The sequence below is a fragment of the Homalodisca vitripennis genome, chromosome 2 (assembly GCF_021130785.1).
Source record: "Homalodisca vitripennis isolate AUS2020 chromosome 2, UT_GWSS_2.1, whole genome shotgun sequence".
Taxonomy (NCBI): domain Eukaryota; kingdom Metazoa; phylum Arthropoda; class Insecta; order Hemiptera; family Cicadellidae; genus Homalodisca; species Homalodisca vitripennis.
The window spans coordinates 226,338,010-226,361,823 of NC_060208.1; the positions used below are offsets into that span (position 1 = coordinate 226,338,010).

At 31.4% G+C, this 23,814-nt stretch overlaps 1 protein-coding gene across 1 annotated transcript; it reads left to right on the forward strand.

Moving 5' to 3' along the window:
* The first annotated feature begins 20,680 nt into the window (after positions 1-20,680).
* LOC124356017 (chaetoglobosin A biosynthesis cluster protein C-like) lies at positions 20,681-21,436 on the forward strand. The gene has a single exon (XM_046807163.1). It carries the CDS (start codon positions 20,681-20,683, stop codon positions 21,434-21,436), a length of 756 nt encoding a protein of 251 aa, XP_046663119.1.
* The last annotated feature ends 2,378 nt before the right edge of the window (positions 21,437-23,814 follow it).

Below are 23,814 nucleotides of genomic sequence, written 5' to 3' on the forward strand. Positions count from 1 at the left end.
ATTTGTTCATGTTACGAGTATTAACAACATTTTTCAATTTCTATTATAGATTTTTTGGCCACGATTTTTACAAAATTCGAAACAGTTGTTTTGTCTTCACCACTGATATAAAATCTGGTAGTACAAATAACGAAGAACAATAATTCAATAAAACACTATTTATATGTTAAGGAATATTTTAAAACTCAAGTATTTCATAGTTATTAATCCTCATTACGACTGAGGTGTAAAATTAGTGTAAAGTATTGCCAGCAGACTTACCGTACCTGAAGTTATTTATTTTCCTTAAATCAGCTACAACATGTTACATTTACTATTGATTACGGAGTAAATTACGATCAGAAGAGAAATATACAACACATATCAAGGTTATATTTTATATTGTCCCCTATTGGTGGCCCGGTAGCAAATAGCAAATTACGAGTGGACATTGGGAGAAAAAGTGTTTGATGACACTCCTTTCCCAAGTTATCAGTATCAGTTAGTATTATAAAAGTAAGTTACCTACTAAACTACGTTCTAATAGAGTGTAATCCTTAAAAATGGTTCCGTTTACTAATATAGTCATTCTAGTCAGCTTATAACAATAGTTAGTATTAAATACTAACAATTAAGAGAGTAAATTTTACTCTTTTAATTGTTGAGGAATTGAGCTGAAGAATTTAAGTAACACATAAGTGCGCATTTTGGAATATTTCTCCTAAACCTGTCTTACATAATCATTGGTGGTAGGTATCTCTGAGCTATATGTATAACAGAATAGTTTACACAAGGTTACAAAGACTATTTACTTACAATTTTTCTTCTTTTAAAACTATTATTATGTACCAGACAAATATATATAATAGTAACAGATTAATTCAAATTAGTCTTGGTGGCGAAATAAAGAAGGTTGATATATGAAAATATTCATCTGAGGGATTAAGAAGTTTTCGTATCTAAAATAAATTTTTTTTTACTTTGTACGATTTAGAAGTTTGTGTTTATTTTCGTATACAATTATATATAAAAATGACAATGATGTTCTGTACGGCGGTTAAAGCAAGATAACCGAACCAAGCAAAGTCGAACGTTGCTGCTGCTTGGATGGGTGACCGCTAAGTGATCCTGTACTTGCAAGCAGCCCACTTACCCGGCCGTTGGTGGTGGTTCGGAAGTTACCTTTCAGCCGCTGGTCTGCAGGTTGTCAAAAGCTCTAGACGGCTTAACCCTAACTTCCTCTTACAAAATAAAACATTATTTACTTTACTTTGCTTTTTATATTAGCGCAATTTTTATATTAACTGGCATTGTGTGTGAGGAGTGTGAGTAAGATAAAACACCATATATATATATTATTTATTTCTAAAATATTCTTATTATTATATATTTATAAATTATTGTTATTAGGTATTAATTATAGTTTTTGGTTCTTATTAAAAATGGAAGTTGTTATATTATTTTGTGTGATGATTGTATAATTATATATATATATATATATATATATATATATATATATATATATATTTTAGAAGTATCATATTTATAATTTTTTAGTGTTTAGATTAATGTTTAATTTAATATATTTAGTAAGGTAGATTAGTGTTAATATTAATTTGGTTAATATTTGTTACTGTAATAATTATTGTTCAGACAGGTTAAGTGTAAGAAAGGGCCATGAGGCCCTAACTTTGCCTGTTTAAATAAACGAATTTTCATTTCATTTCATTTTTCATTTTTCGTAATTGGAAAAAAACCTCTGCAATTGTGAATAAATGTAATTTTCTTTAAAAATCCTCTTTTTCCAAAAGCTTACTTTTTGTAAAGCTTAGACTTTCAAACGAGCTTTTTAGTAAAATAGTGGTAGCCTCTTCAGGTTTTCATGATATTAGGCAACGGAGTTTTGGAGGAAAAATATTAAATAAATAATCAGTTATTTTAAAGGTTTAAAATTATTGTTTCTAAAATATGCGTTTTTCAGATACCAGGAATTCACTGGATAAATAAAGCTTACTGATTAAATAATTACAACCTACCTATGTGTAGTAGTATCTGAAAAGGTACATAAAGTAGCGTAAAGTAGCATGGTTGAGATAGTGATGTACGAAACCCTCTTAAATTATATAGCTTTTCAATCGAGTTGCTTTGACCTAGTTAAACCAAATAAGAAGTTTTTTTGATACTTTAAAACTCTGGTAAATCTTTGATAATTGCCCATTTACTCTGATTATGTAGCATAAACACTAAAAGTTTACCTCCACACACAATGTATACAACGTACCTCCACACACAATGTATACAACGTACCTCCCCACACACAATGTATACAACGTACCTCCCCACCCACAATGTCTACAACTTACCTCCCCACACACAATGTATACAACGTACCTCCCCACACACAATGTATACAACGTACCTCCCCACACACAATGTATACAACGTACCTCCACACACAATGTATACAACGTACCTCCCCACACACAATGTATACAACGTACCTCCCCACACACAATGTATACAACGTACCTCCCCACACACAATGTATACAACGTACCTCCCCACACACAATGTATACAACGTACCTCCCCACACAAAATGTATACAACGTACCTCCACACACAATGTATACAACGTACCTCCACACACAATGTATACAACATACCTCCACACACAATGTATACAACATACCTCCACACACAATGTATACAACGTACCTTTACACACAATGTATACAACGTACCTCCACACACAATGTATACAACGTACCTCCACACACAATGTATACAAAATACCTCCACACACAATGTATACAACGTACCTCTACACACAATGTATATAACGTACCTCCCCACACAATGTATACAACATACCTCCACACACAATGTATACAACGTACCTCCACACACAATGTATACAACGTACCTCCCCACACAATGTATACAACATACCTCCACACACAATGTATACAACGTACCTCCACACACAATGTATACAACGTACCTCCACACACAATGTATACAACATACCTCCACACACAATGTATACAACGTACGTCCAGAACACAATCCTTTTGTAATTTAAATCCAAACTTAAAACTAAAAGTCTATTCCAACTTTGTTATATCACTTTATATCTCAATTAAAAATATAAAACTGTCACACGCACACGCACACACACACACTCGCGCACACGAACGCACGCACGCACGCACGCACGCGCACACACACACACACACACACACACACACACACACACACACACACACACACACACACACACACACACACACACAAGGTCATTAAACGTGAGAATTGCGCCAGTCCAGACCTCATATTTAGTAACGCGATAAAAACAACAAGGACGCTGGTAATATTGACCCAACTCATACAACACCGGGTTATACCACTCTGTTTGCTTTGTGTATAAAACCTCATGCAACTTGCATTTGGGTTTAATCAGGTTGATAAATATATACTCGTAACGTGACGTTAATTAGCTAAATTCAAAACCATGAGGTATTTTATAACTGTTTTACATTAGAGTATAATAAATACGAGGGAGTGAAATTTCTACCGGAAAAATTCATATTAAAATAATTTCTTGAATTGCAATCAAACACGAAATACAACAAAACCATATTTATGACTTAAAAAACTCTATGTGGACAATTTATCTGAAAAACTAAATTACGTTTTAGTTTTTGCAATTTAATTTAAATAATTATATTTTAGGGTAAATTTGACATAACAATTGTAAACCTGTGTCGGTAGAAACAAAAATTCAAATGAAATCGATACGTACAATCTTAATATTATGATCTCTGATACATACTCGTTACAACAAACATTACAAATCTGGATGTTTTTATTGAATACTAATTAGTTAACTTGGGTTATTTGAACACATCTATCTATCCACATATCCATACTCGATAATTATTTAGTTGCAATATTTTTCGTTCTGAATTTGGTAGATAATAGTAATTTTTTCCAATTACGCAATTTTTTTATGAATTTATTGTCAAATAATATGTTTTCATTCCAAAAATAAATTTTTATTACTGTTAATTCAAAATAAATATTTACTTCCTGGATAGAATTTGGGTGGAATTATAATGCTAATCAACATTTTTATAATATTCCTGTTATTGTCAATTGGGTTTAGACACTTAGATTATTACCAATCTTGTAACCATTACATCTCGTTCAAGAATGAATTGGCATTGCTGAACTGGTGCAATCGTTTAACTATGCACGTTGGAATAGTAAAGACATTAGTTTTTCACATAACTCCAATATTTGATGTCAAAGCGTTTAACAGCTGACTAACTGATAGATCCATTACCACAGTAAATGGCTGCCATTCCATCTCGTGTCAGCTTTGACCAGGCCCAATGAAAATTGCTAATTCTCTCTGAGACTACCTGACCTGCCGGCTCTGATCTCTTGTCATCAGTGAATAGCACAGAGCCTTGTACAGGCACATCACAAGACTACCTGACCTGCCGGCTCTGATCTCTTGTCATCAGTGAATAGCACAGAGCCTTGTACAGGCACATCACAAGACTACCTGACCTGCCGGCTCTGATCTATTGTCATCAGTGAATAGCACAGAGCCTTGTACAGGCACATCACAAGACTACCTGACCTGCCAGCTCTGATCTATTGTCATCAGTGAAAAGCACAGAGCCTTGTACAGGCACATCACAAGACTACCTTACCTGCCGGCTCTGATCTCTTGTTATCAGTGAATAGCACAGAGCCTTGTACAGGCACATCACAAGACTACCTGACCTGCCGGCTCTGATCTCTTGTCATCAGTGAATAGCACAGAGCCTTGCACAGGCACATCACAAGACTACCTGACCTGCCGGCTCTGATCTAATTACTGCTAACATTGCTTGACAAATTAGAATCCCACGGCATTCGAGGCGTGCCACTTTTATGGATTAGTTCATTCTTTAGGATTCATTCATTTGGACGACCTGTATTCTATGGTTTAGCCATAGAATACAGGTCATCCAAATTTCGAGTCAAATTTCAAAACCTACTGCACTGAGCCATCGAGTTCCCCAGGGATCAATACTCAGTCCAATTCTTTTCCTCATATATTTTAATGGCATTGAATCATCACTACTGCTTGGAAAGCTTGTGAAGTGTGCAGATGACACGACTCTCTGTTTTAGAGGAAGTACAAAACAAAATTTAGAAATACAGACCTTTGTTGACCTTAACAATTGTGTCCAACATTTCAATAGCCTCAATCTTAAAATAAACTCATCAAAATCAAATTTCCTAAACTTTTCAATGCGCTATATAGATATTGAAAGAGGTTCTGCTGTTATGGTTGCAGATACATTATTGGAAGAAGTCTATTCTTCAAAGTTCCTTGGAATACACCTTGATCGAGGGTTGACATGGAAAAATCACATTGATTATGTTTGTGCCAAATTATCCTTAGGAGTTTATGTCTTAAGATCTTTGGCAAAATATTACCCGAGTCAGGAACTGATTACGGCGTACTACGGCCTAATTTATCCCCATCTTTCGCATGGAATCGTTTTGTGGGGAGCCTGTCATTAAAAGTCTACACACTGTCACTATAAAGTGATGTTGGGTGTGTTGGGCTACATATTTAAATTTTTTTCTTTTACTCTATGAAGAAGCTCTAGACGTGTCACTATTTTATCTTTTGTTATCAGAAATGTTATCTTACCAGTCTTCAAACACTATTTAAGTAGACCAATTTTTCTACAAATTTATTTTAACAATACAACTATATTACGTTGGCTAGAAGATATACTCGAGGATTTAGTGGTCCAAAACGATACGTAATTTATATAATATATATATATATATACATATATATATAAATTTGCTACAACTATTTTTTTATAGTAATCAGTTTGCAGAATAATTACAGTGGTTTAGATCAGTGGACACAATTAAAAATTTTAGAGACATATTATCTTCAGAAAGCTCTTAATTGTGTACCGATATGGTGTCCGTGCAATGGTATGCCCATTAATACCAGCAAGACTAAGCTAAGCAATGGAACAAGGGAAGCACCTCCACAGTTGGCTTTGACTACTCTATTTTGATGATAAGGCTCTTGATCATTGTTTATGTAATTAATAGTAATAGTTGTTGACTCATCCTTAGACTACAGTTTCTATGTAGACCAAATATGCTGTCAAGCTTCAACAGCAAAGTAAAAAATTGCACATCATTGTTTGTCTAAAGCCCATCGCATGCATTGGGATTAAGCTTTCATATTACATAGGGATCCTAATTTTTTTAAAGAAATTAATTAAGGCTTCTTACATGAGATTGGAAAACCAACCAATTAATTTAACTTCAGTTGAAATTAGGCCGCTTCTGAAAAATGAACTAACAATAAAACCTTAAGTGTCAAGCAAATGGGAGATTTGTAATAAACCAATCTGGAGTAGAAATATGGTTTTAAGAAATCCATCTAGAATTAACCAATAATAAACAAATTTACTCATGCCCCTCCTTTTTGCCGCCATATTGTTTCTACCACGTGATCGCCATTCACTATTGGCCTCTGGTCAGTTATATTTTGTTGGGAATTGAAATTCTGAATTTAAGTTTTGATAAAAAGTTTTTTTGGTTTTATTCAGTGCATATTTTAGAGTTAGCGTGTATGGAATAGACTATCATTATGGCTGTTGTAGTTCCTGTCTTATGCGGGTCACGGCGCAATGATATGTATCGCGAACTTTAACCTATATTGTAATTATGTATAGGATTAGTCATTCACCCGAGAAAGAGAATCATATTGCAATCTCGAAAAGCTGTATTACTGATTGTGTTGTGTTACTGAACAATGGCGAATGACTGGAAAAAAATATGTTTCCTTCATATTTTAAGTTATTGTGAAATAGGGTATACCGTGTAAATGTAATAAATATATAGTTTTGTACTAGTATTTGGGAAATAAGTTTTTTTGGTATATAGGTTCATATATTTTATTAGGTAAGTGGTTTAAGCAATTTTTTGGCTTTCAAAGCAATACGAACGTAGGATGTTATATAAGTGTTCCAACTTTGTTCAATATAATTTATAATAAATTGGACTAGAAAGATTTATAATTAAATGTATGCATTGTAATAAATAATTTTAAACGAGTTTTGATATGTAATACAATGGTATTACTTACAAAGTTAATACATATTCCATAGCATAAAACTATACGTCATGTTTATTGGACGCTTAGGTTTCACAGTCAAAATAAGATATTTTGTTTGCCTATACGTTCATGTTGAACTAAGCTAGAACCTTGTAAAATACATTTTAATTATTTACATTAAGGAGGCCTGTGTAATCTGAACTCGTAACGGTGCAAGACCAACATAATAGGATAATGAAATGAATCACGTACGGTAACAGAAGCAGGCTCGGCTGCCTTGTGTTCCCCTTTGTGTTAAAACATGCCGTTGTAGTGCTTTAATAGCTTTTTGTACCGCCTTTCATATACATACATCTACTAGATAGATCTAGATCGATTTTCAAAGTTAATAATGGCTGCTATAGAAACTAAATGAGCTAACTAAATGAGGGACTGAATAGGATAAAATAAATACCCCTGCCCGATGAACTGCATATATTGGTTCAGGCTAGTTTAACAAGAATGTAGTGTGATTTTTAATGGACTTGCCACAAAGATTCAATCTATTGCAATACTTATAAATTAATAAGATAAGAAGAAGAGTTCGTGTAGCATATAAAACACCTACTTGTCTCTTTAAAAACTTATTTGTTTATTTCTAATGTATTCTTTAGAGTACTGCATATACTCAAGAGTATAAAATTATGTGACATATTTCTAGAATTATTTCTTAAATGAAATACATTGGTATGTATTTAAAAGATTTTATTCGGAGTTTAATAATCGATTTATAAGCATAGCTTTGTTTGCTCCTTGCATAAATGATCCAAATTTAAAGAATCGCTGTAAGGTTGTTCCTTCTTTTTACACGCTATAATGTAGCAACCTATGTAGTAATCTGTAGAAAAATTATATAAATGTACTCTGTAGACTAAAATGAAATAATTCGTTGGAAAATGGAAAGCATGGCTATAAATTATTGTAGAAGTATATGTTTAAAAACATTTTATCTACATCCTATATCATCTAGAATTCTGGCTAATCAACTGTTGTGAAATTCAACTTAAAATTTCACTTATAGTATAAATAGTGTACTTTAGGTAAACAGCCAAGAATTAATTCTAAAGTGTAATGCTAAGCTGCACAACAAAGAAGAAAGATCAATAAGATAAATCACGTTATAGATTGAGGACATGTTTATCGGTGTAATTTACCAAGGCGTCTGCTGCCGACGCGCTTCATACATCGGTATAAACAATACATCGATATAAACAATACATCGATATAAACAATACATCGATATAAACAATACATCGATATAAACAATACATCGATATAAACAATACATCGATAGATGCATACAGACTATATTCTTCCAGGCTTTTAAATATTGTGTCGAGTGTGCAGCAATAACGTGTAAGCGAAATATTATTATTACTATTATTACTAATTTTATGAATATCCTGAAGTACTGAAAGCCTTTTAATCTTTACTATTAGTACCGTTTCAGTGGACTAAAAATCATCGTAGTTTCTTTACTAGTTTCATTCTGAAAGCCCAAAAAAATGTTTTTAAAATAATCAAAATTAAGTTCGAATTAATAAAAAAATAGTATTTTTAAGATTAAAATATATTATTTTCAAGTACTTAGAACCTTTGTATCAAGAGTTATCGCACATACAGACAGACAGACGGTCATGGTAACTATTTTAAGAAGGCCCTACCGGGTCATAAATAAGTGAAATATTAGCTTAACCTATTAAAATGATAGATATTTAAATTAATATTATACTAATTTAACGATATAATCTATAAGAAACTCATTGAGATATTTAAAAATTAATCAATGTACAGTGACAAAGACCTGGAGAACAACACTTCCAGAGTTCACTACGGTTTGCTAAGCTCCCAGAGGGCTACGTAGTTGGTATCTGGCATATTGGGGTCGTAACCTCTCGTCATAACAATGGGTGATTGTGGTCGATAATCCTTTATCGAGCTAGATGTATATGCTTTTGGTACGCAGCATACCGTTACAGTATACTATGTTATAGAGTTACTTTAGTGTGTATTTATATTCAACTATGTTTATACCACACAAGGAAGTGTTAATTATATTAACATTTAAAATAAATCATTATGTTGTTTTAGGATTAGGATGTAATATCCTTAACAGCTGAATTTTAAATATTACGGAGATTCCGTTTGTATAAATGTGCGGTAAATATTTTAAAACTCAAAATTAATTTCATTAAGTTTTTAGAAATACGGCTAGGTGTTTTATTAGAGACATAACTCCAAACAGGAATGTGCCTGGTTTATTATCACAAACAAGTTTAATCTTGAAATTATTTAATAAAATATGTATCCTAGAAAGCGGTGTTGAAGTGGTCAGAAGATTTGATAATTGTTAGGAAACAGTGACAGAATTACCTGTACAGATACAAAGAATTTTATGCAATTTCAGTGTATAAATAAAATAATTTTATCATTACATAACTAAGATTAAATAACTCGACTAAAACATCTCCTCGACGCATTACTTACATAATTAACTGCTTAGACTGTTAATAATATTATGTGTAGGTGATAGTGTGAAAAAATTATATAAAAGCTGGCAACCAGTGATACAGTAGCCATATTGAGCATAATTGGTCAAACTTCAGCCAATCACGATGTAAGTTCGCCCTTTCAACCCTCCCTACAAAGACAACTGCGGCTATTACAAAAAATTGCAGACTGTAGATTTAGAAATAATCAGGTCCATGAAAAAGCACCTGAAGTCAAACAAAATCAAAACATACAGTATTTATCTTGTGCAGGTTATAAATTAGGCTTTTCGGGTGCTAAATATTAATCAATATACAGTAATACAAATGTCGAATAACTAATCAGAAATTTACTACAAATGCTAATTTTAGATCTTGGCAAAGACCTAATCTCAACAAGTAGGAAATTGAAAAGCTTAAAACCAAAACAGAAAACAGGAACACTTTTCAAAGTTTTAAAAAGCCTTTATCTAGGAAAGAAGTGTCAGTTTTCTTCTTAGTGGAACGGTTACGCACCTCAAAATTGGTTACATAAAAGTCAATCTTAACATAAAGTGGTTTATATAATTAAATTCCTGAGTGATTTATAGCATGTTTATTACAAATGAGAGATAAATTATTTATGAAATTTTACATCTGAATGTAAAATGTTGGTTTTTGAAATCATTGAAGCCCAATAAAGGTAATGCAGGATTATTAGTGTGCCTTAGGTGATTCAAATCGCAGCAGGAGCTCTTTGAAGACTTGCTGTGTAGAAGGGCCGTCTAGGGACGAGTGCAGTAACTTCTCCCAGAAGGGACGTAAGCCTGGACCCCTGAGTGTGAAACCTCCTGGACCGTTGGGTCTCTTACTAGATGAATCTCTTACTCTCAAGAGCATTACTATGAACACTGTTGGTACATTATCATTCTGAAAGAAAGCAAAGAGTAAACATTGAATACAACAAATAATCGGTAAATTAGTAGAGAAACATAGGCGTGTACAGTAAGATTAGTTAAGGATAACAAAGAAGAACATATTTTAACAATAATATTTGTTGCGTACGTACTAGTACGCACATGATTATGTAATAAAAAAGTAAATACATAATCTTAAAAATTACTTTCAAAACTACACATTTCTGTATTTTAATTAATTGAAGATAATGGTCATCATAAAAGTCGTCCTTTGGACCATTGAAACGACAGAAACATAAAAATGTCTGTGCAATAATAAAATAATTACGACTATGATTAAGGCAGCACATAATATATATTATTAAAGAAACTATTTAATTTAGGTATATACATTTTACATACATATTTGTTATCAAATGAAAGCTCTGATACTGTAAATGTGCATATTGTGAAATTTAAAAAAACATCCGAATGTAAGGCTTCCGCAGGTTCCACATAGGCAAGTTCTACAATAGTAACCGTGAAATTTGACGAGATCCTGTTTGTTTAATGTTTAATTTTGACTATTCCATAAACAAACTATAATAGTATTATTATCTATTTAATAATATAACATAGGACGGCACGAATTATTATAAATTAATAGTTCTTTATTTCTGCCTTAATTACTTGTCAACATTCCAAATCTTAAATGTAAATAGAGTAGATTTAGGACTATTTACCATTCTATTGAATAAACAAGAGAAAGTTAGTTTAAACAATTAAATTAGCAGAACGAAAAAACAGATTAATCAGGTAAAATTTAAGAAGTATAAATTTATAATGTTTAGTATTTTATTAAAATCTAAATAAGATCATAGGAACGATGCAAATTAGTTACCAGGAAACCTAAGTGAATAAATAATGTTATGCTGAGGAATTATTATATAAAAACGCGTCAGTCATTAATAAATATAGCAATTACCAACAATACCGTTATTTAATAGCTTAATTATCAGTGGCTGTTAGTTTTTTTATCTAATAAGATACTACAAGTTTTTATAGAATATTTACACATTAATAAAGACATCATTCTTGAAAAACAAACAAACAACAAGAAACTTATTGCGTGACTATGCAACTAACACAGATTTTCTTAAGTTTATGGCATCATAAATTTAATGAAATGTTGACAAGAAATTATTATTTTTATGGCTCACTTCCTTAGTTTAAATTATATGAAAACTACCCGAGATTTCAAAACACAATGGAAATGAAATTAACACGTTCCATCTCTATATAGGTATTGTATTGTTTTAGCAAGTAATGGGATTGATACCAAGAATAATTTTGTAATTTTCATCGTCTGCAAAACTGTTTAAGGGAATTCTTAATAATACTGCAAAGATGGTTCTGGATAAAACTGTTCTTGTGTGTCGAGTAATGTATTCGATATTATGAGATGTTTTAATAGAAAATAGGTGTTTTAAAAGTTTTTCGCCTTTGTAGTTAAGTAATTTCTCCATTATTCTTGAATTCATAATAATTTAAAACTCAATTATGTCAATTTAGTTATTAATTTTGATCTGAATTAACACCATAGGAACTTAAGTCATAAATATGTACGATAGGTTAAATATCATTTCGAGTATAATGTTGATGACAGGTTTCTAATTATTACTGATTTATCTTGTAATGTAAAACACTGTTAAAAATAATGACCAGCGCAACTACCAAAACACATAATGCCGCTGCATATTGCTGGTAAGGTAATACTACTCCTTAAGCAATAAAACTAAGACTCATCTTTGCTATATACTCTTAAATATAGGATCAAATTATAAAATCTTACTTTTGAAGTAGCACATAATTTTTATTCAAGAATTGAATGATTAGTATTATAAACAAATTTATAAACTAATTACATAGAATCTGCGAATCTTGCAAAATATATTTTTCTTAACATTAACCCTGATATATTTACTTTAATAAATATTATAGGTTGCTTCAATTTCATTATGAAAATTCAGTTCTCACCTTGAAAGTATATATCGCTCGGTTTTAGACGGGATCATTTCAAAGTTAATACTATTTTTGAAAGTTTTGGTTGATGAGAATAGTCCATTCTCATATTCATATATAATTATGATCTATTTACTGGAACCCAGTAATGAGGACTTTTATATTCAAATCAGAACTGTATAAGTACTGCAGAGGTTCTTTATGACGCATTGATGGTTTCCATTATGCAGAAAAGACTTTAAGTAAATTTTAACTTAGTTTCGGGTAAACTTACTGGTGCGTTTGATTTTTGCCCAAATCTGATCAAAGGGAGAGCTGCATAATATGTAGTTGTTTTTACACAACAATCCTGAAAGACTCAGTAGTGACTTTTAACCAGTAGCATTGACGTTTATGTATTTTAGTCATAAACTCCACACACTATTTTATTTTAAGAACTTCATTTAATAAATATGTAATTTTTATGACAGTGCTGAACAGATATTTAACTCAAAATATTTATAAACTCAACAAAACTTTATCACAACAAACATTTTTGTAAAGAGGAGGACTTTGTATATGGACTGTACTTAACATGAATAAGACATCATTGCAAGCATTATAACGCAATTGTAGGAGAAAGGCTTTCTTTCTCCTACAATACTGCGTTACAATTCTACTTCGTCATCTGTTTTTCTTTTAACGATACTCTCGATGGGTTTTGGATTTTAAAATATTATTACTATTTTACAACACAGTATGTTGTTTGTTTATTCCTTCTTCAATAGATTATTTTCATAATGTTTATTGGAGGTTTTAAATATATTTCTTGGTAACAAAGTATGAAGTCTAATAGTAAAATATTTTGCTCGAATTTGAATGTGACTAAATACATTGAATAACGAGAGATCGTTACATTATTTTGATATTAACAAAAATCCTTAGAGAATCTGAAAATACTTTTGTAAAAGAGTAAAACAGTTAGCAATATATGGAGCTCAGTCTGACCCCTTTAGCCCTCTTTAATTTCTCCTTAAATTTATTTGTGGTAAGACCAATTCATTCTTTATTTGTATATTTATGCATAAAATAATATATAATAAGGATGTTAGTAAAAAAAAACGAATAATATATATTTGCACTATTATTTTAAATCTCAACATTTTCAATAGCATATTTTCATCACAACTTGTCATTGTGCAAAACTGAGGGATCGGAGAAAAAAAATAAACATACATACAGTTTTTCCAGCTCTTACTTGATGACGATTTTTTCTCAGGGTATAGTAGTGCGTACTTTTAATAGTAAATAGATAATATTAAATGTGACCAAGTGTCGTGTAACAGGTTTCCCATAGATCGCATACAAAATTTCAAGTTCACGTGATCGCCATTCACTATTGGCCTCTGGTCAGTTATATTTTGTTGGGAATTGAAATTCTGCATTTAAGTTTTAATAAAAGTTTTTTTGGTATTTATTCAGTGCATATTTTAGAGTTAGCGTGTATGGAATAGACTATCATTATGGTTGTTGCAGTTCCTGTCTTATGCGGGTCACGGCGCGCAATGATATTATGTTTGTTAACTTTAACCTATATTGTAATTATGTATAGGGTTAGTCATTCACCCGAGAAAGAGAATCATATTGCAATCTCGAAACGCTGTATTACTGATTGTGTTGTGTTACTGAACACTGGCGAATGACTGGAAAAAAATATGTTTCCTTCATATTTTAAGTTATTGTGAAATAGGGTATACCGTGGGAATGTAATAAATAAATAGTTTTGTACTAGTATTTGGGAAATAAGTTTTTTTGGTATATAAGTTCATATATTTTATTAGGTAAGTTGGTTTATAGCTATTGTTTTGCTTTCAAAACAATACGAATGCTGGACGTTATATAAGTGTTTCAACTTTGTTCAATATAATTTATAATAAATTGGACTAGAAAGATTTAAAATTAAATGTATGCATTGTAATAAATCATTTTAAACGAGTTTTGATATGTAATACAATGGTATTACTTACAAAGTTAATACATATTCCATAGCATAAAACTATACGACATGTTTATTGGAAGCTTAGGTTTCACAGTTAAAATAAGATATTTTGTTTGTCCATACGTTCATGTTGAAACTAAGCTAGAACCTTGTAAAAGACATTTTAACTATTTAAATTAAGGAGACCTGGGTAATCTGAACATCGTAACGGTGCAAGACCAACAGAATAGGATAATGAAATGAATCACTTACGGTAACAGAAGCAGACTCGGCTTCCTTGTGTTCCCCTTTTTATTTATTTATTTATTTATTCATCAACGGTATCCACAATTTTTACAATAATAATTCATAATATTTGAATAACACAATACAATATTAGGCCTACTAATACTATATGAATACACAATATATATGCATTAAGTATGTGGACAACAAATAAGACAAAAAAAGTCAGGAAGCTTGGTGAGCAAAACAGCAAGTGTAACAAGACTAGTGTCCAGACAAGAAAAGAGGGCAACAATCAAAAATAAAAACTTGAACGACTACAAAAGTAAAATTTTTTAAAGCAATAACAAGGAATATAAACTTGAAAACAAACTATAACAATATGATAAAAATTTTAAAAATAACAAAATTAAATTTCCTAAAGAAATAACAAAAGATAAACCTAGAACAAACTTCAACAACCAAGACAATAACAAACACACAATGAGTTAGGCATACATAAAGTAACAAAAGAGTGCAAAAATTTTACCCTAAACAGAAATTGCCTTTGTGTTAAAACATGCCGTTGGTAGTCCTTTAATAGCTTTTTGTACCGCCTTACATATACATACATCTACTAGATAGATCTAGATCGATTTTCAAAGTTAATAATGGCTGCTATAGAAAATAAATGAGGGACTGAATAGGATAAAATAAATACCCCTGCCCGATGAACTGCATATATTGGTTTCAGGCTAGTTTAACAAGAATGTAGTGTGCTTTTTAATGGACTTGCCACAAAGATTCAATCTATTGCAATACTTATAAATTAATAAGATAAGAAGAAAGAGTTCGTGTAGCGTATAAAAACACCTGCTTGTCTATTTAAAAACTTATTTGTTTATTTTATAATGTATTCTTTAGGAATACTGCATATACTCAAAAGTATAAAATTATGTGACATATTTCTAGAATTATTTCTTAAATGAAATACATTGGTATGTGTTTAAAAGATTTTATTTGGAGTTTAATAATCGATTTATAAGCATGCTTTGTTTGCTCTTTGCGTAAATGATCCAAATTTAAAGAATCGTTTTAAGGTTGTTCCTTCTTTTTACACGCTATAATGTAGCAACCTATGTAGTAATCTGTAGAAAAATTTGTATAAATGTACTGTCTGTAGACTAAAATGAAATAATTCGTTGGAAAATGGAAATCATGGCTATAAATTTGTAGAAGTATATGTTTAAAAACATTTTATCTACATCCTATATCATCTAGAATTCTGGCTAATCAACTGTTGTGAAATTCAACTTAAAACTGCATTATAGTATAAATAGTGTACTTTAGGTAAACAGCCAAGAATTAATTCTAAAACTGTAATGCTAAGCTGCACAACAAAGAAGAAAGATCAATAAGATAAATCACGTTATAGATTGAGGACATGTTTATCGGTTGTAATTTACCAAGGCGTCTGCTGCCGACGCGCTTCATACATCGGTATAAACAATACATCGATATAAACAATACATCGATATAAACAATACATCGATAGATGCGAACAGACAATATTCTTCCAGGCTTTTAAATATTGTGTCGAGTGTGCAGCAATAACGTGTAAGCGAAATATTATTATTACTAATTTTATGAATATCCTGAAGTACTGAAAGCCTTTTAATCTTTACTATTAGTACCGTTTCAGTGGACTAAAAAATCATCGTAGTTTCTTTACTAGTTTCATTCTGAAAGCCCAAAAAAATGTTTTTAAAATAATCAACATTAAGTTCGAATTAATAAAAAAAATAGTATTTTTAAGATTAAATATATTATTTTCAAGTACTTAGAACCTTTGTATCAAGAGTTATCGCACATACAGACAGGACAGACGGTCATGGTAACTATTTTAAGAAGGCCCTACCGGGTCATAAATAAGTGAAATATTAGCTTAACCTATTAAAATGATAGATATTTCAATTAATATTATACTAATTTTACGATATAATCTATAAGAAAACTCATTGAGATATTTAAAAATTAATCAATGTACAGTGACAAAGACCTGGAGAACAACACTTCCAGAGTTCACTACGGTTTGCTAAGCTCCCAGAGGACTACGTAGTTGGTATCTGGCATATCGGGGTCATAACGTCTCGTCATAATAATGTCTGAATGTGTTCGATATCCTTTATTGAGCTAGATATATATGCTTTCGCTAAGCAACATACCGTTACATTGTACTATGTGAATAGAGTTACTTTAGTGTGTATGCTTATTCAACTATGTTTATACTACACAAGGAAGTGTTAATTATATTAACATTTAAAATAAACCATTACGTTGTTTTAGGATTAATCCTTAATTTAAGAGCTGAATTATAATATAAAGACATTCCGTTTATAAAAATGTGCGGTAAATGTTTTAAAACTCAAAATTAATTTCATTAAGTTTTTAGAAATACGGCTAGGTGTTTTATTAGAGACATAAATCCAAACAGGAATGTGCCTGGTTTATTATCACACAACAAGTTTAATCTTGAAATTATATAATAAAATATGTATCCTAGAAAGCGGTGTTGAAGTGGTCAGAAGATTTGATAATTGTTAGGAAACAGTGACAGAATTACTGTAACAGATACAAAGAATTTTATGCAATTTCAGTGTATAAATAAAATAATTTTAATCATTACATAACTAAGATTAAATAACTCAACTAAAACATCTCCTCGAAGCATTACATACATAATTAAATTCTTAGGCTGTTAATAATATTATGTATAGGTGATAGTGTGAAACAATTATATAAAAGCTGGCAACCAGTGATACAGTAGCCATATTGAGCATAATTGGTCAAACTTCAGCCAATCACGATGTAACTCCGCCCTTTCAACCCAAATATTAATCAATATACAGTAATACAAATGTCGGAATAACTAATCAGAAATTTACTACAAATGCTAATTTTAGATCTTGGCAAAAGACCTAATCTCAACAAGTAGGAAATTGAAAAGCTTAAAACCAAAACAGGAACACTTTTCAAAGTTTTAAAAAGCCTTTATCTAGGAAAGAAGTGTCAGTTTTCTTCTTAGTGGAACGGTTACGCACCTCAAAATTGGTTACATAAAAGTCAATCTTAACATAAAGTGGTTTATATAATTAAATTCCTGAGTGATTTATAGCATGTTTATTACAAATGAGAGATAAATTATTTATGAAATTTCACATCTGAATGTAAAATGTAGGTTTTTGAAATCATTAAAGCCCAATAAAGGTAATGCAACATTATTAGTGTGCCTTAGGTGATTCAAATCGCAGCAGGAGCTCTTTGAAGACTTGCTGTGTAGAAGGGCCGTCTAGGGACGAGTGCAGTAACTTCTCCCAGAAGAGACGTAAGCCTGGACCCCTGAGTGTGAAACCTCCTGGACCGTTGGGTCTCTTACTAGATGAATCTCTTACTCTCAAGAGCATTACTATGAACGCTGTTCATTCATTATCATTCTGAAAGAAAACAAAGAGTAAATCTTGAATACAACAAACAAGCGGTAAATTAGTGGAGAAACATAGGCGTGTACAGTAAGATTTGTTAAAGATAACAGAGAAGAATATATTTTAAAAATAATATTTGTTGCGTACGTACTAGTACACACATGATTATGTAATAAAAAGGTAAATACATAATCTTAAAAATAACTTTCAAAACTACACATTTCTGTATTTTAATGAATTGAAAATAAAGGTCATCATAAAAGTCGTCCTTTGGACCATTGAAACGACAGAAACATAAACATTTCTCTGCAATAATAAAATGACTACGACTATGATTAAGGCAGCACATAATATATATTATTAAAGAAACTATTTAATTTAGGTATATACATTTTTACATACATATTTGTTATCAAATGAAAGCTCTGATACTGTAAATGTGCATATTGTGAAATTTAAAAAAATCATCCGAATGTAAGGCTTCCGCAGGTTCCACATAGGCAAGTTCTACAATAGTAACCGTGAAATTTGACGAGATCCTGTTTGTTTAATGTTTAATTTTGACTATTCCATAAACAAACTATAATAGTATTATTATCTATTTAATAATATAACATATAACGGCACGAATTATTATAAATTAATAGTTCTTTATTTCTGCCTTAATTACTTGTCAACATTCCAAATCTTAAATGTAAATAGAGTAGATTTATGACTATTTACCATTCTATTGAATAAACAAGAGAAAGTTAGTTTAAACAATTAAATTAGCAGAACGAAAAAACAGATTAATCAGGTAAAATTTAAGAAGTATAAAAAAAATCTAAGAAATAATTAAAATCTAAATAAGAACATAGGAACGATGAAAATTAGTTACCAGGAAAACTAAGTGAATAAATAATGTTATGTTGAGGAATTATTATATAAAAACGCGTCAGTCATTAATAAATGTAGCATTTACCAACAATACCGTTATTTACTAGCTTAATTATCAGTGGCTGTTAGTTTTTTTATCTAATAGGATACTAAAAGTTTTTATAGAATCTTTACACATTAATAAAGACACGATTCTTGAAAAACAAGCAAACAACAAGAAACTTATTGCGTGACTATGCAACTAACACAGTTTTTCTCAAGTTTATGGCATCATAAATTTAATGAAATGTTGACAAGAAATTATTATTTTTATGGCTCACTTCCTTAGTTTAAATTATATGAAAACTACCCGAGATTTCAAAACACAATGGAAATGAAATTAACACGTTCCATCTCTATATAGGTATTGTATTGTTTTAGCAAGTAATGGGATTGATACTAAGAATAATTTTGTAATTTTCATCGTCTCCAAAACTGTTTAGGGGAACTCTTAATAATACTGCAAAGATGGTTCTGGATAAAACTGATCTTGTGTGTCGATTAATGTATTCGATATTATGAGAGGTTTTAATAGAAAATAGGTGTTTTAAAAGTTTTTCGCCTTTGTAGTTAAGTAATTTCTCCATTATCCTTGAATTCATAATAATTTAAAACTCAATTAGGGTAAACCAGACAATTATTGGCACTGCTACAGTAGTTGTCACCCCGTGGGAATTTTCAGTTTAATAACATTTAGGTTGGCCAAACTGGTTCCTCTGCTAGGTTACTGTAATACCAGTAGAGTTTGCCATGTGGTTTTAGTGGTCTCAGCTTCAAGATTATAAGGTTAAGTGAGCTGCTCTACAATATTAAAAGGTATGTAAAAATCTGCTTATTTCTTAATAAATCGTTAAGAATGTTGCTACACAAACTCTGTCTTAGCTAGCACACCACACAATTGTTGTTAATTATTTAAGTTACCCTTCTATGTTGAGGTAATGTAGATCTAATCAGGGTGTTTTCAATGTACATAACCTCAAATTAAAAAAACTATGGGGGTGCCAACTACTGTAAAATGTAAAATATGCTTTTTTAGTTGTTGGCACTGGGTGCCAACTACTGCAATTTTAACAGATTTAAAACTTAATGAATTTTTTATGTTAGTGTTACCAAAGATATTATGTGAATGTTAAATAACCAATCAAATTCTAATTAGTATAACATTTTACAGTAGTTGGCATGGTGTTTTTGTTATGACCTGGCATGCAAATAACTGTAACAACACAGTACTTGGCACTGGGTCAAGATATAGTTATTGGCATGCCAATTACTGAGCCCTCAGAAGAATCACATTAATTAATTACACTTTTCTTTTAAAGTTAAAAAACATTTATGTTTTACTGAATTAAAAGTAAAACAACCCTGAAAAATGAATTAAATCATATGATTGCTGTATGGTTCATACAGAAACCATATGATTTCATGTATTTTCCAGGTTTGTTTAATTTTTAATTCAAGTATACATCTCCAAGCAACATAGCCTATTCCTTTACAATACGCCTAATATCTCGATGTTTTTTCCAGATTTTAAATCTGCCAAGGATGCCAAAAGAGCGGTATAAGCCTGAGGCTCTTCAAGCAGCATTGAATGATGTAAAAAATGGATTGCTATCGAAAAAAGCGGCTTCAAAGAAATATGGAATTCCTCGTGCGACAATCCAGTTCCGATTAAGCTCAAAGTTTACTAGGGCTGAGCGAGGCCCCCCGCCAATATTAAGCAAAGAAGAGGAAGATCTGCTTGAAAAATGGATAATCGATTGCAGTAAAAAAGGATTTCCGAGAAGAAAAGAAGATATTCAGCTGAGTGTGCAGGAATTTTTGACTCAGAACAATAGACCAAACCCGTTTAAAGAAAGCCTACCTGGTATTGGTTGGTATCAGGCCTTCCTTCGTCGCCACCCTAAAATTACACAACGTACCGCAGAAGCAGTCACGGCAGCTAGTACTTGTGTAAGTGAAATGGACATTAAGAATTGGTTCAGCAATATTGAGAGTGTTCTCAGCGAAGAAAATGTTTTGGACATTTTAAAAAACCCGGACAGAATATTCAATGGAGACGAAACAAATTTTCAAATGTGCCCGAAAAATTCAAAGGTTTTAGCTCCACTTGGTTCCAAAAATGTATACGAAATAGACAAAGGAAAGGCGAAGTCTGCGGTTACTGCTATGTTTACATTTTCAGCGTCTGGTAAAGTTGTTCCACCTATGCTTATCTATCCCTACCAACGGTTGCCATCTGCTATTGTTATTCTGTCCCAGACGATTGGGGCATCGGCCACAGTGATAATGGCTGGATGAAAACTGAGATTTGTTATGAGTATATAGGCAACGTCTTCAACACTTATTTGATAGAAAATAAGGTTACTTTGCCTGTAATCTTATTCGTGGATGGGCATAAGAGTCATTTATCATATCAATTGAGTATCCTGTGCAGTGAGCTACAGATAATTTTAGTAGCTTTGTATCCAAATGCAACACGTATTTTGCAACCTGCAGACGTTGCTGCATTTCGACCAATAAAAGCTGGTTGAAGCAAGCTTTGATGAAATATAGAAAAAATCATCCTACGGAGGCAGTCACCAGGGAATGCGTTGCACCCCTTTTAAAGGAAGTCGTAGAAGCGATAAAACCCGAAACCCTAAGTAGTGTCAGTCTTAAAACGGTTAAAGTAAAATTTTGTCTCACGTATTTTATTTCAATATTGGTAAGGTTTAATTATAAACTTATCTTTTATAGATTTATCAAGTATTAAAGTTGCAGGAGGATTATATACTATACAATGTTATAAACTGCGTAAATAACTTATCGAAACAAACCAAGCCAGGATTTGAAAGTTAAAGCTGGAAGATTATTGTTTTTCAATACTTAACATTCGCGAATATTAGTACAAGAGGAATTACACTTTTAAATAAATAATAGCCATTGTGTTACTGTTGTTATTTATTCCGGAGGGAAGTTAAATATTGTTCTCTCTGTTTTAGAAATTACTGAGTAAACTTATTTAAGGTACGTTATTATGAAATATATTTATAGTACATTGTTTTATTTGTGGTATAAACCAATTTTTGTTCTACACAATTTGTGTATTACCTAACGTATTTGTCTTCCCAAAAATTTTTTTGAATTTCGGAGAACTATTGTGCTATAAACAATTCCAGTTCACAATTAGAACTTGGAAAACTTATTTTTTACATGAGATAGAACACACATATAAATATCGTAGCCACAATGAAAATTTTACAGACCCGAGGGAATCTAGGTGCGTAGCGAGTGTTGCCATAACGGCAGTGAATAAAAAATGGAGAATGTAGCGAAGAGGAATCGGAAAGTAAATTATACACTACTGTATTACATCATGTTTACAGTAGGTATGCTTTACGTATTTTCCTTGAATAAAAGCCAAAATTATAAAACGAGCTCAGAGAGATGGCCTCAAGAAGCTTGCTAGCTAAGGCATTTAGTATGTCCTTTATGGAATTGTCCTAACCCGACGAGGATAGCAAACATGACAGTGTTTTGTAATTCTACAAATATACTACAATGTACTGATGTGTTGAAGTGTTCAATAAACTTAGTTCAACTTCTGAAATTATAATAATTATTGATATATACCAATGTATACTAGTATTTCAAACTGTTATACATTAGCTTATACCATAATATGCTTATGGTATTCATATACTAAGGATCGGTTATGGACTCCGAGTTAAGGGCTCCATCCTCATGGCATTAAATATTTAAATCGTTATCTCTTTGGTGCTCTAAAAAGCTATTTGCTCTCCAATTACAGTAGTCTAACTCTTTGCCCTCTAAACTAATCAATACAATTACTCTACATTGTATCCAGAGATTAGAAAATTATGAGAAATATATCTCATAAAAATAATTGACTTTATGCTTGGCATATTTAACTTGTTGCTTGGCAGAATTTTTTAGTATGCACGTTTTACCGGCTATCAACATCGATCTCAGTGCAGAAATGTGACATATTTCTTAAAATGTTAAGCTCTGATTGTGTGAATGCCAAGGAAATCTTCTTACAAATTATTCCAATTATTTCTATTTATCAAGTTCCTATACAGTTTACCAAGCCAGGTATAGTAAGGTACAATTGAAGTCGGGATTTAAACGTTACCCAAAAACCAAAATTTTCACAGGGTTGCTTCTATTCAATAATTACATTAGCAGGACTGAAGAAAAAAACCTTTGATCCCAATGCAGAAAAATGGAAGGTTCATCGTGAAATACATTTTTAAGGTAACTACACATTCTGCTTGACATCTTAATTAGAAGAAAAAGTATTCCGATGATGCTCTCAAGAGGGGTTATTTTGTAGATGTATGAGGTTTGCATAGAAACAGTTTAAACATATATTATTTGTGAAAAACCTAGACCACTCTATCTTTAATGGCATTAAATTCACATTTTGGAAAAACATCATCCCAAGAAGTACTACGTCGAACGATTTAGATAGATTGAGGATACGTTTGGAATGTTGCATTCAGCTCACTAACATGCTAATATAAAATTCTTCGATCAGTCCTGTGTAAACATCAATTTATTGAAATACTTTCTTTCGCTACATATTTCATGTACTCAATCTAGTACACGTGTACAGTTCTAATAATTGAAAAACGTTCGCTTCCAAGCACTGATGTGTTTATTTAATTGACTAT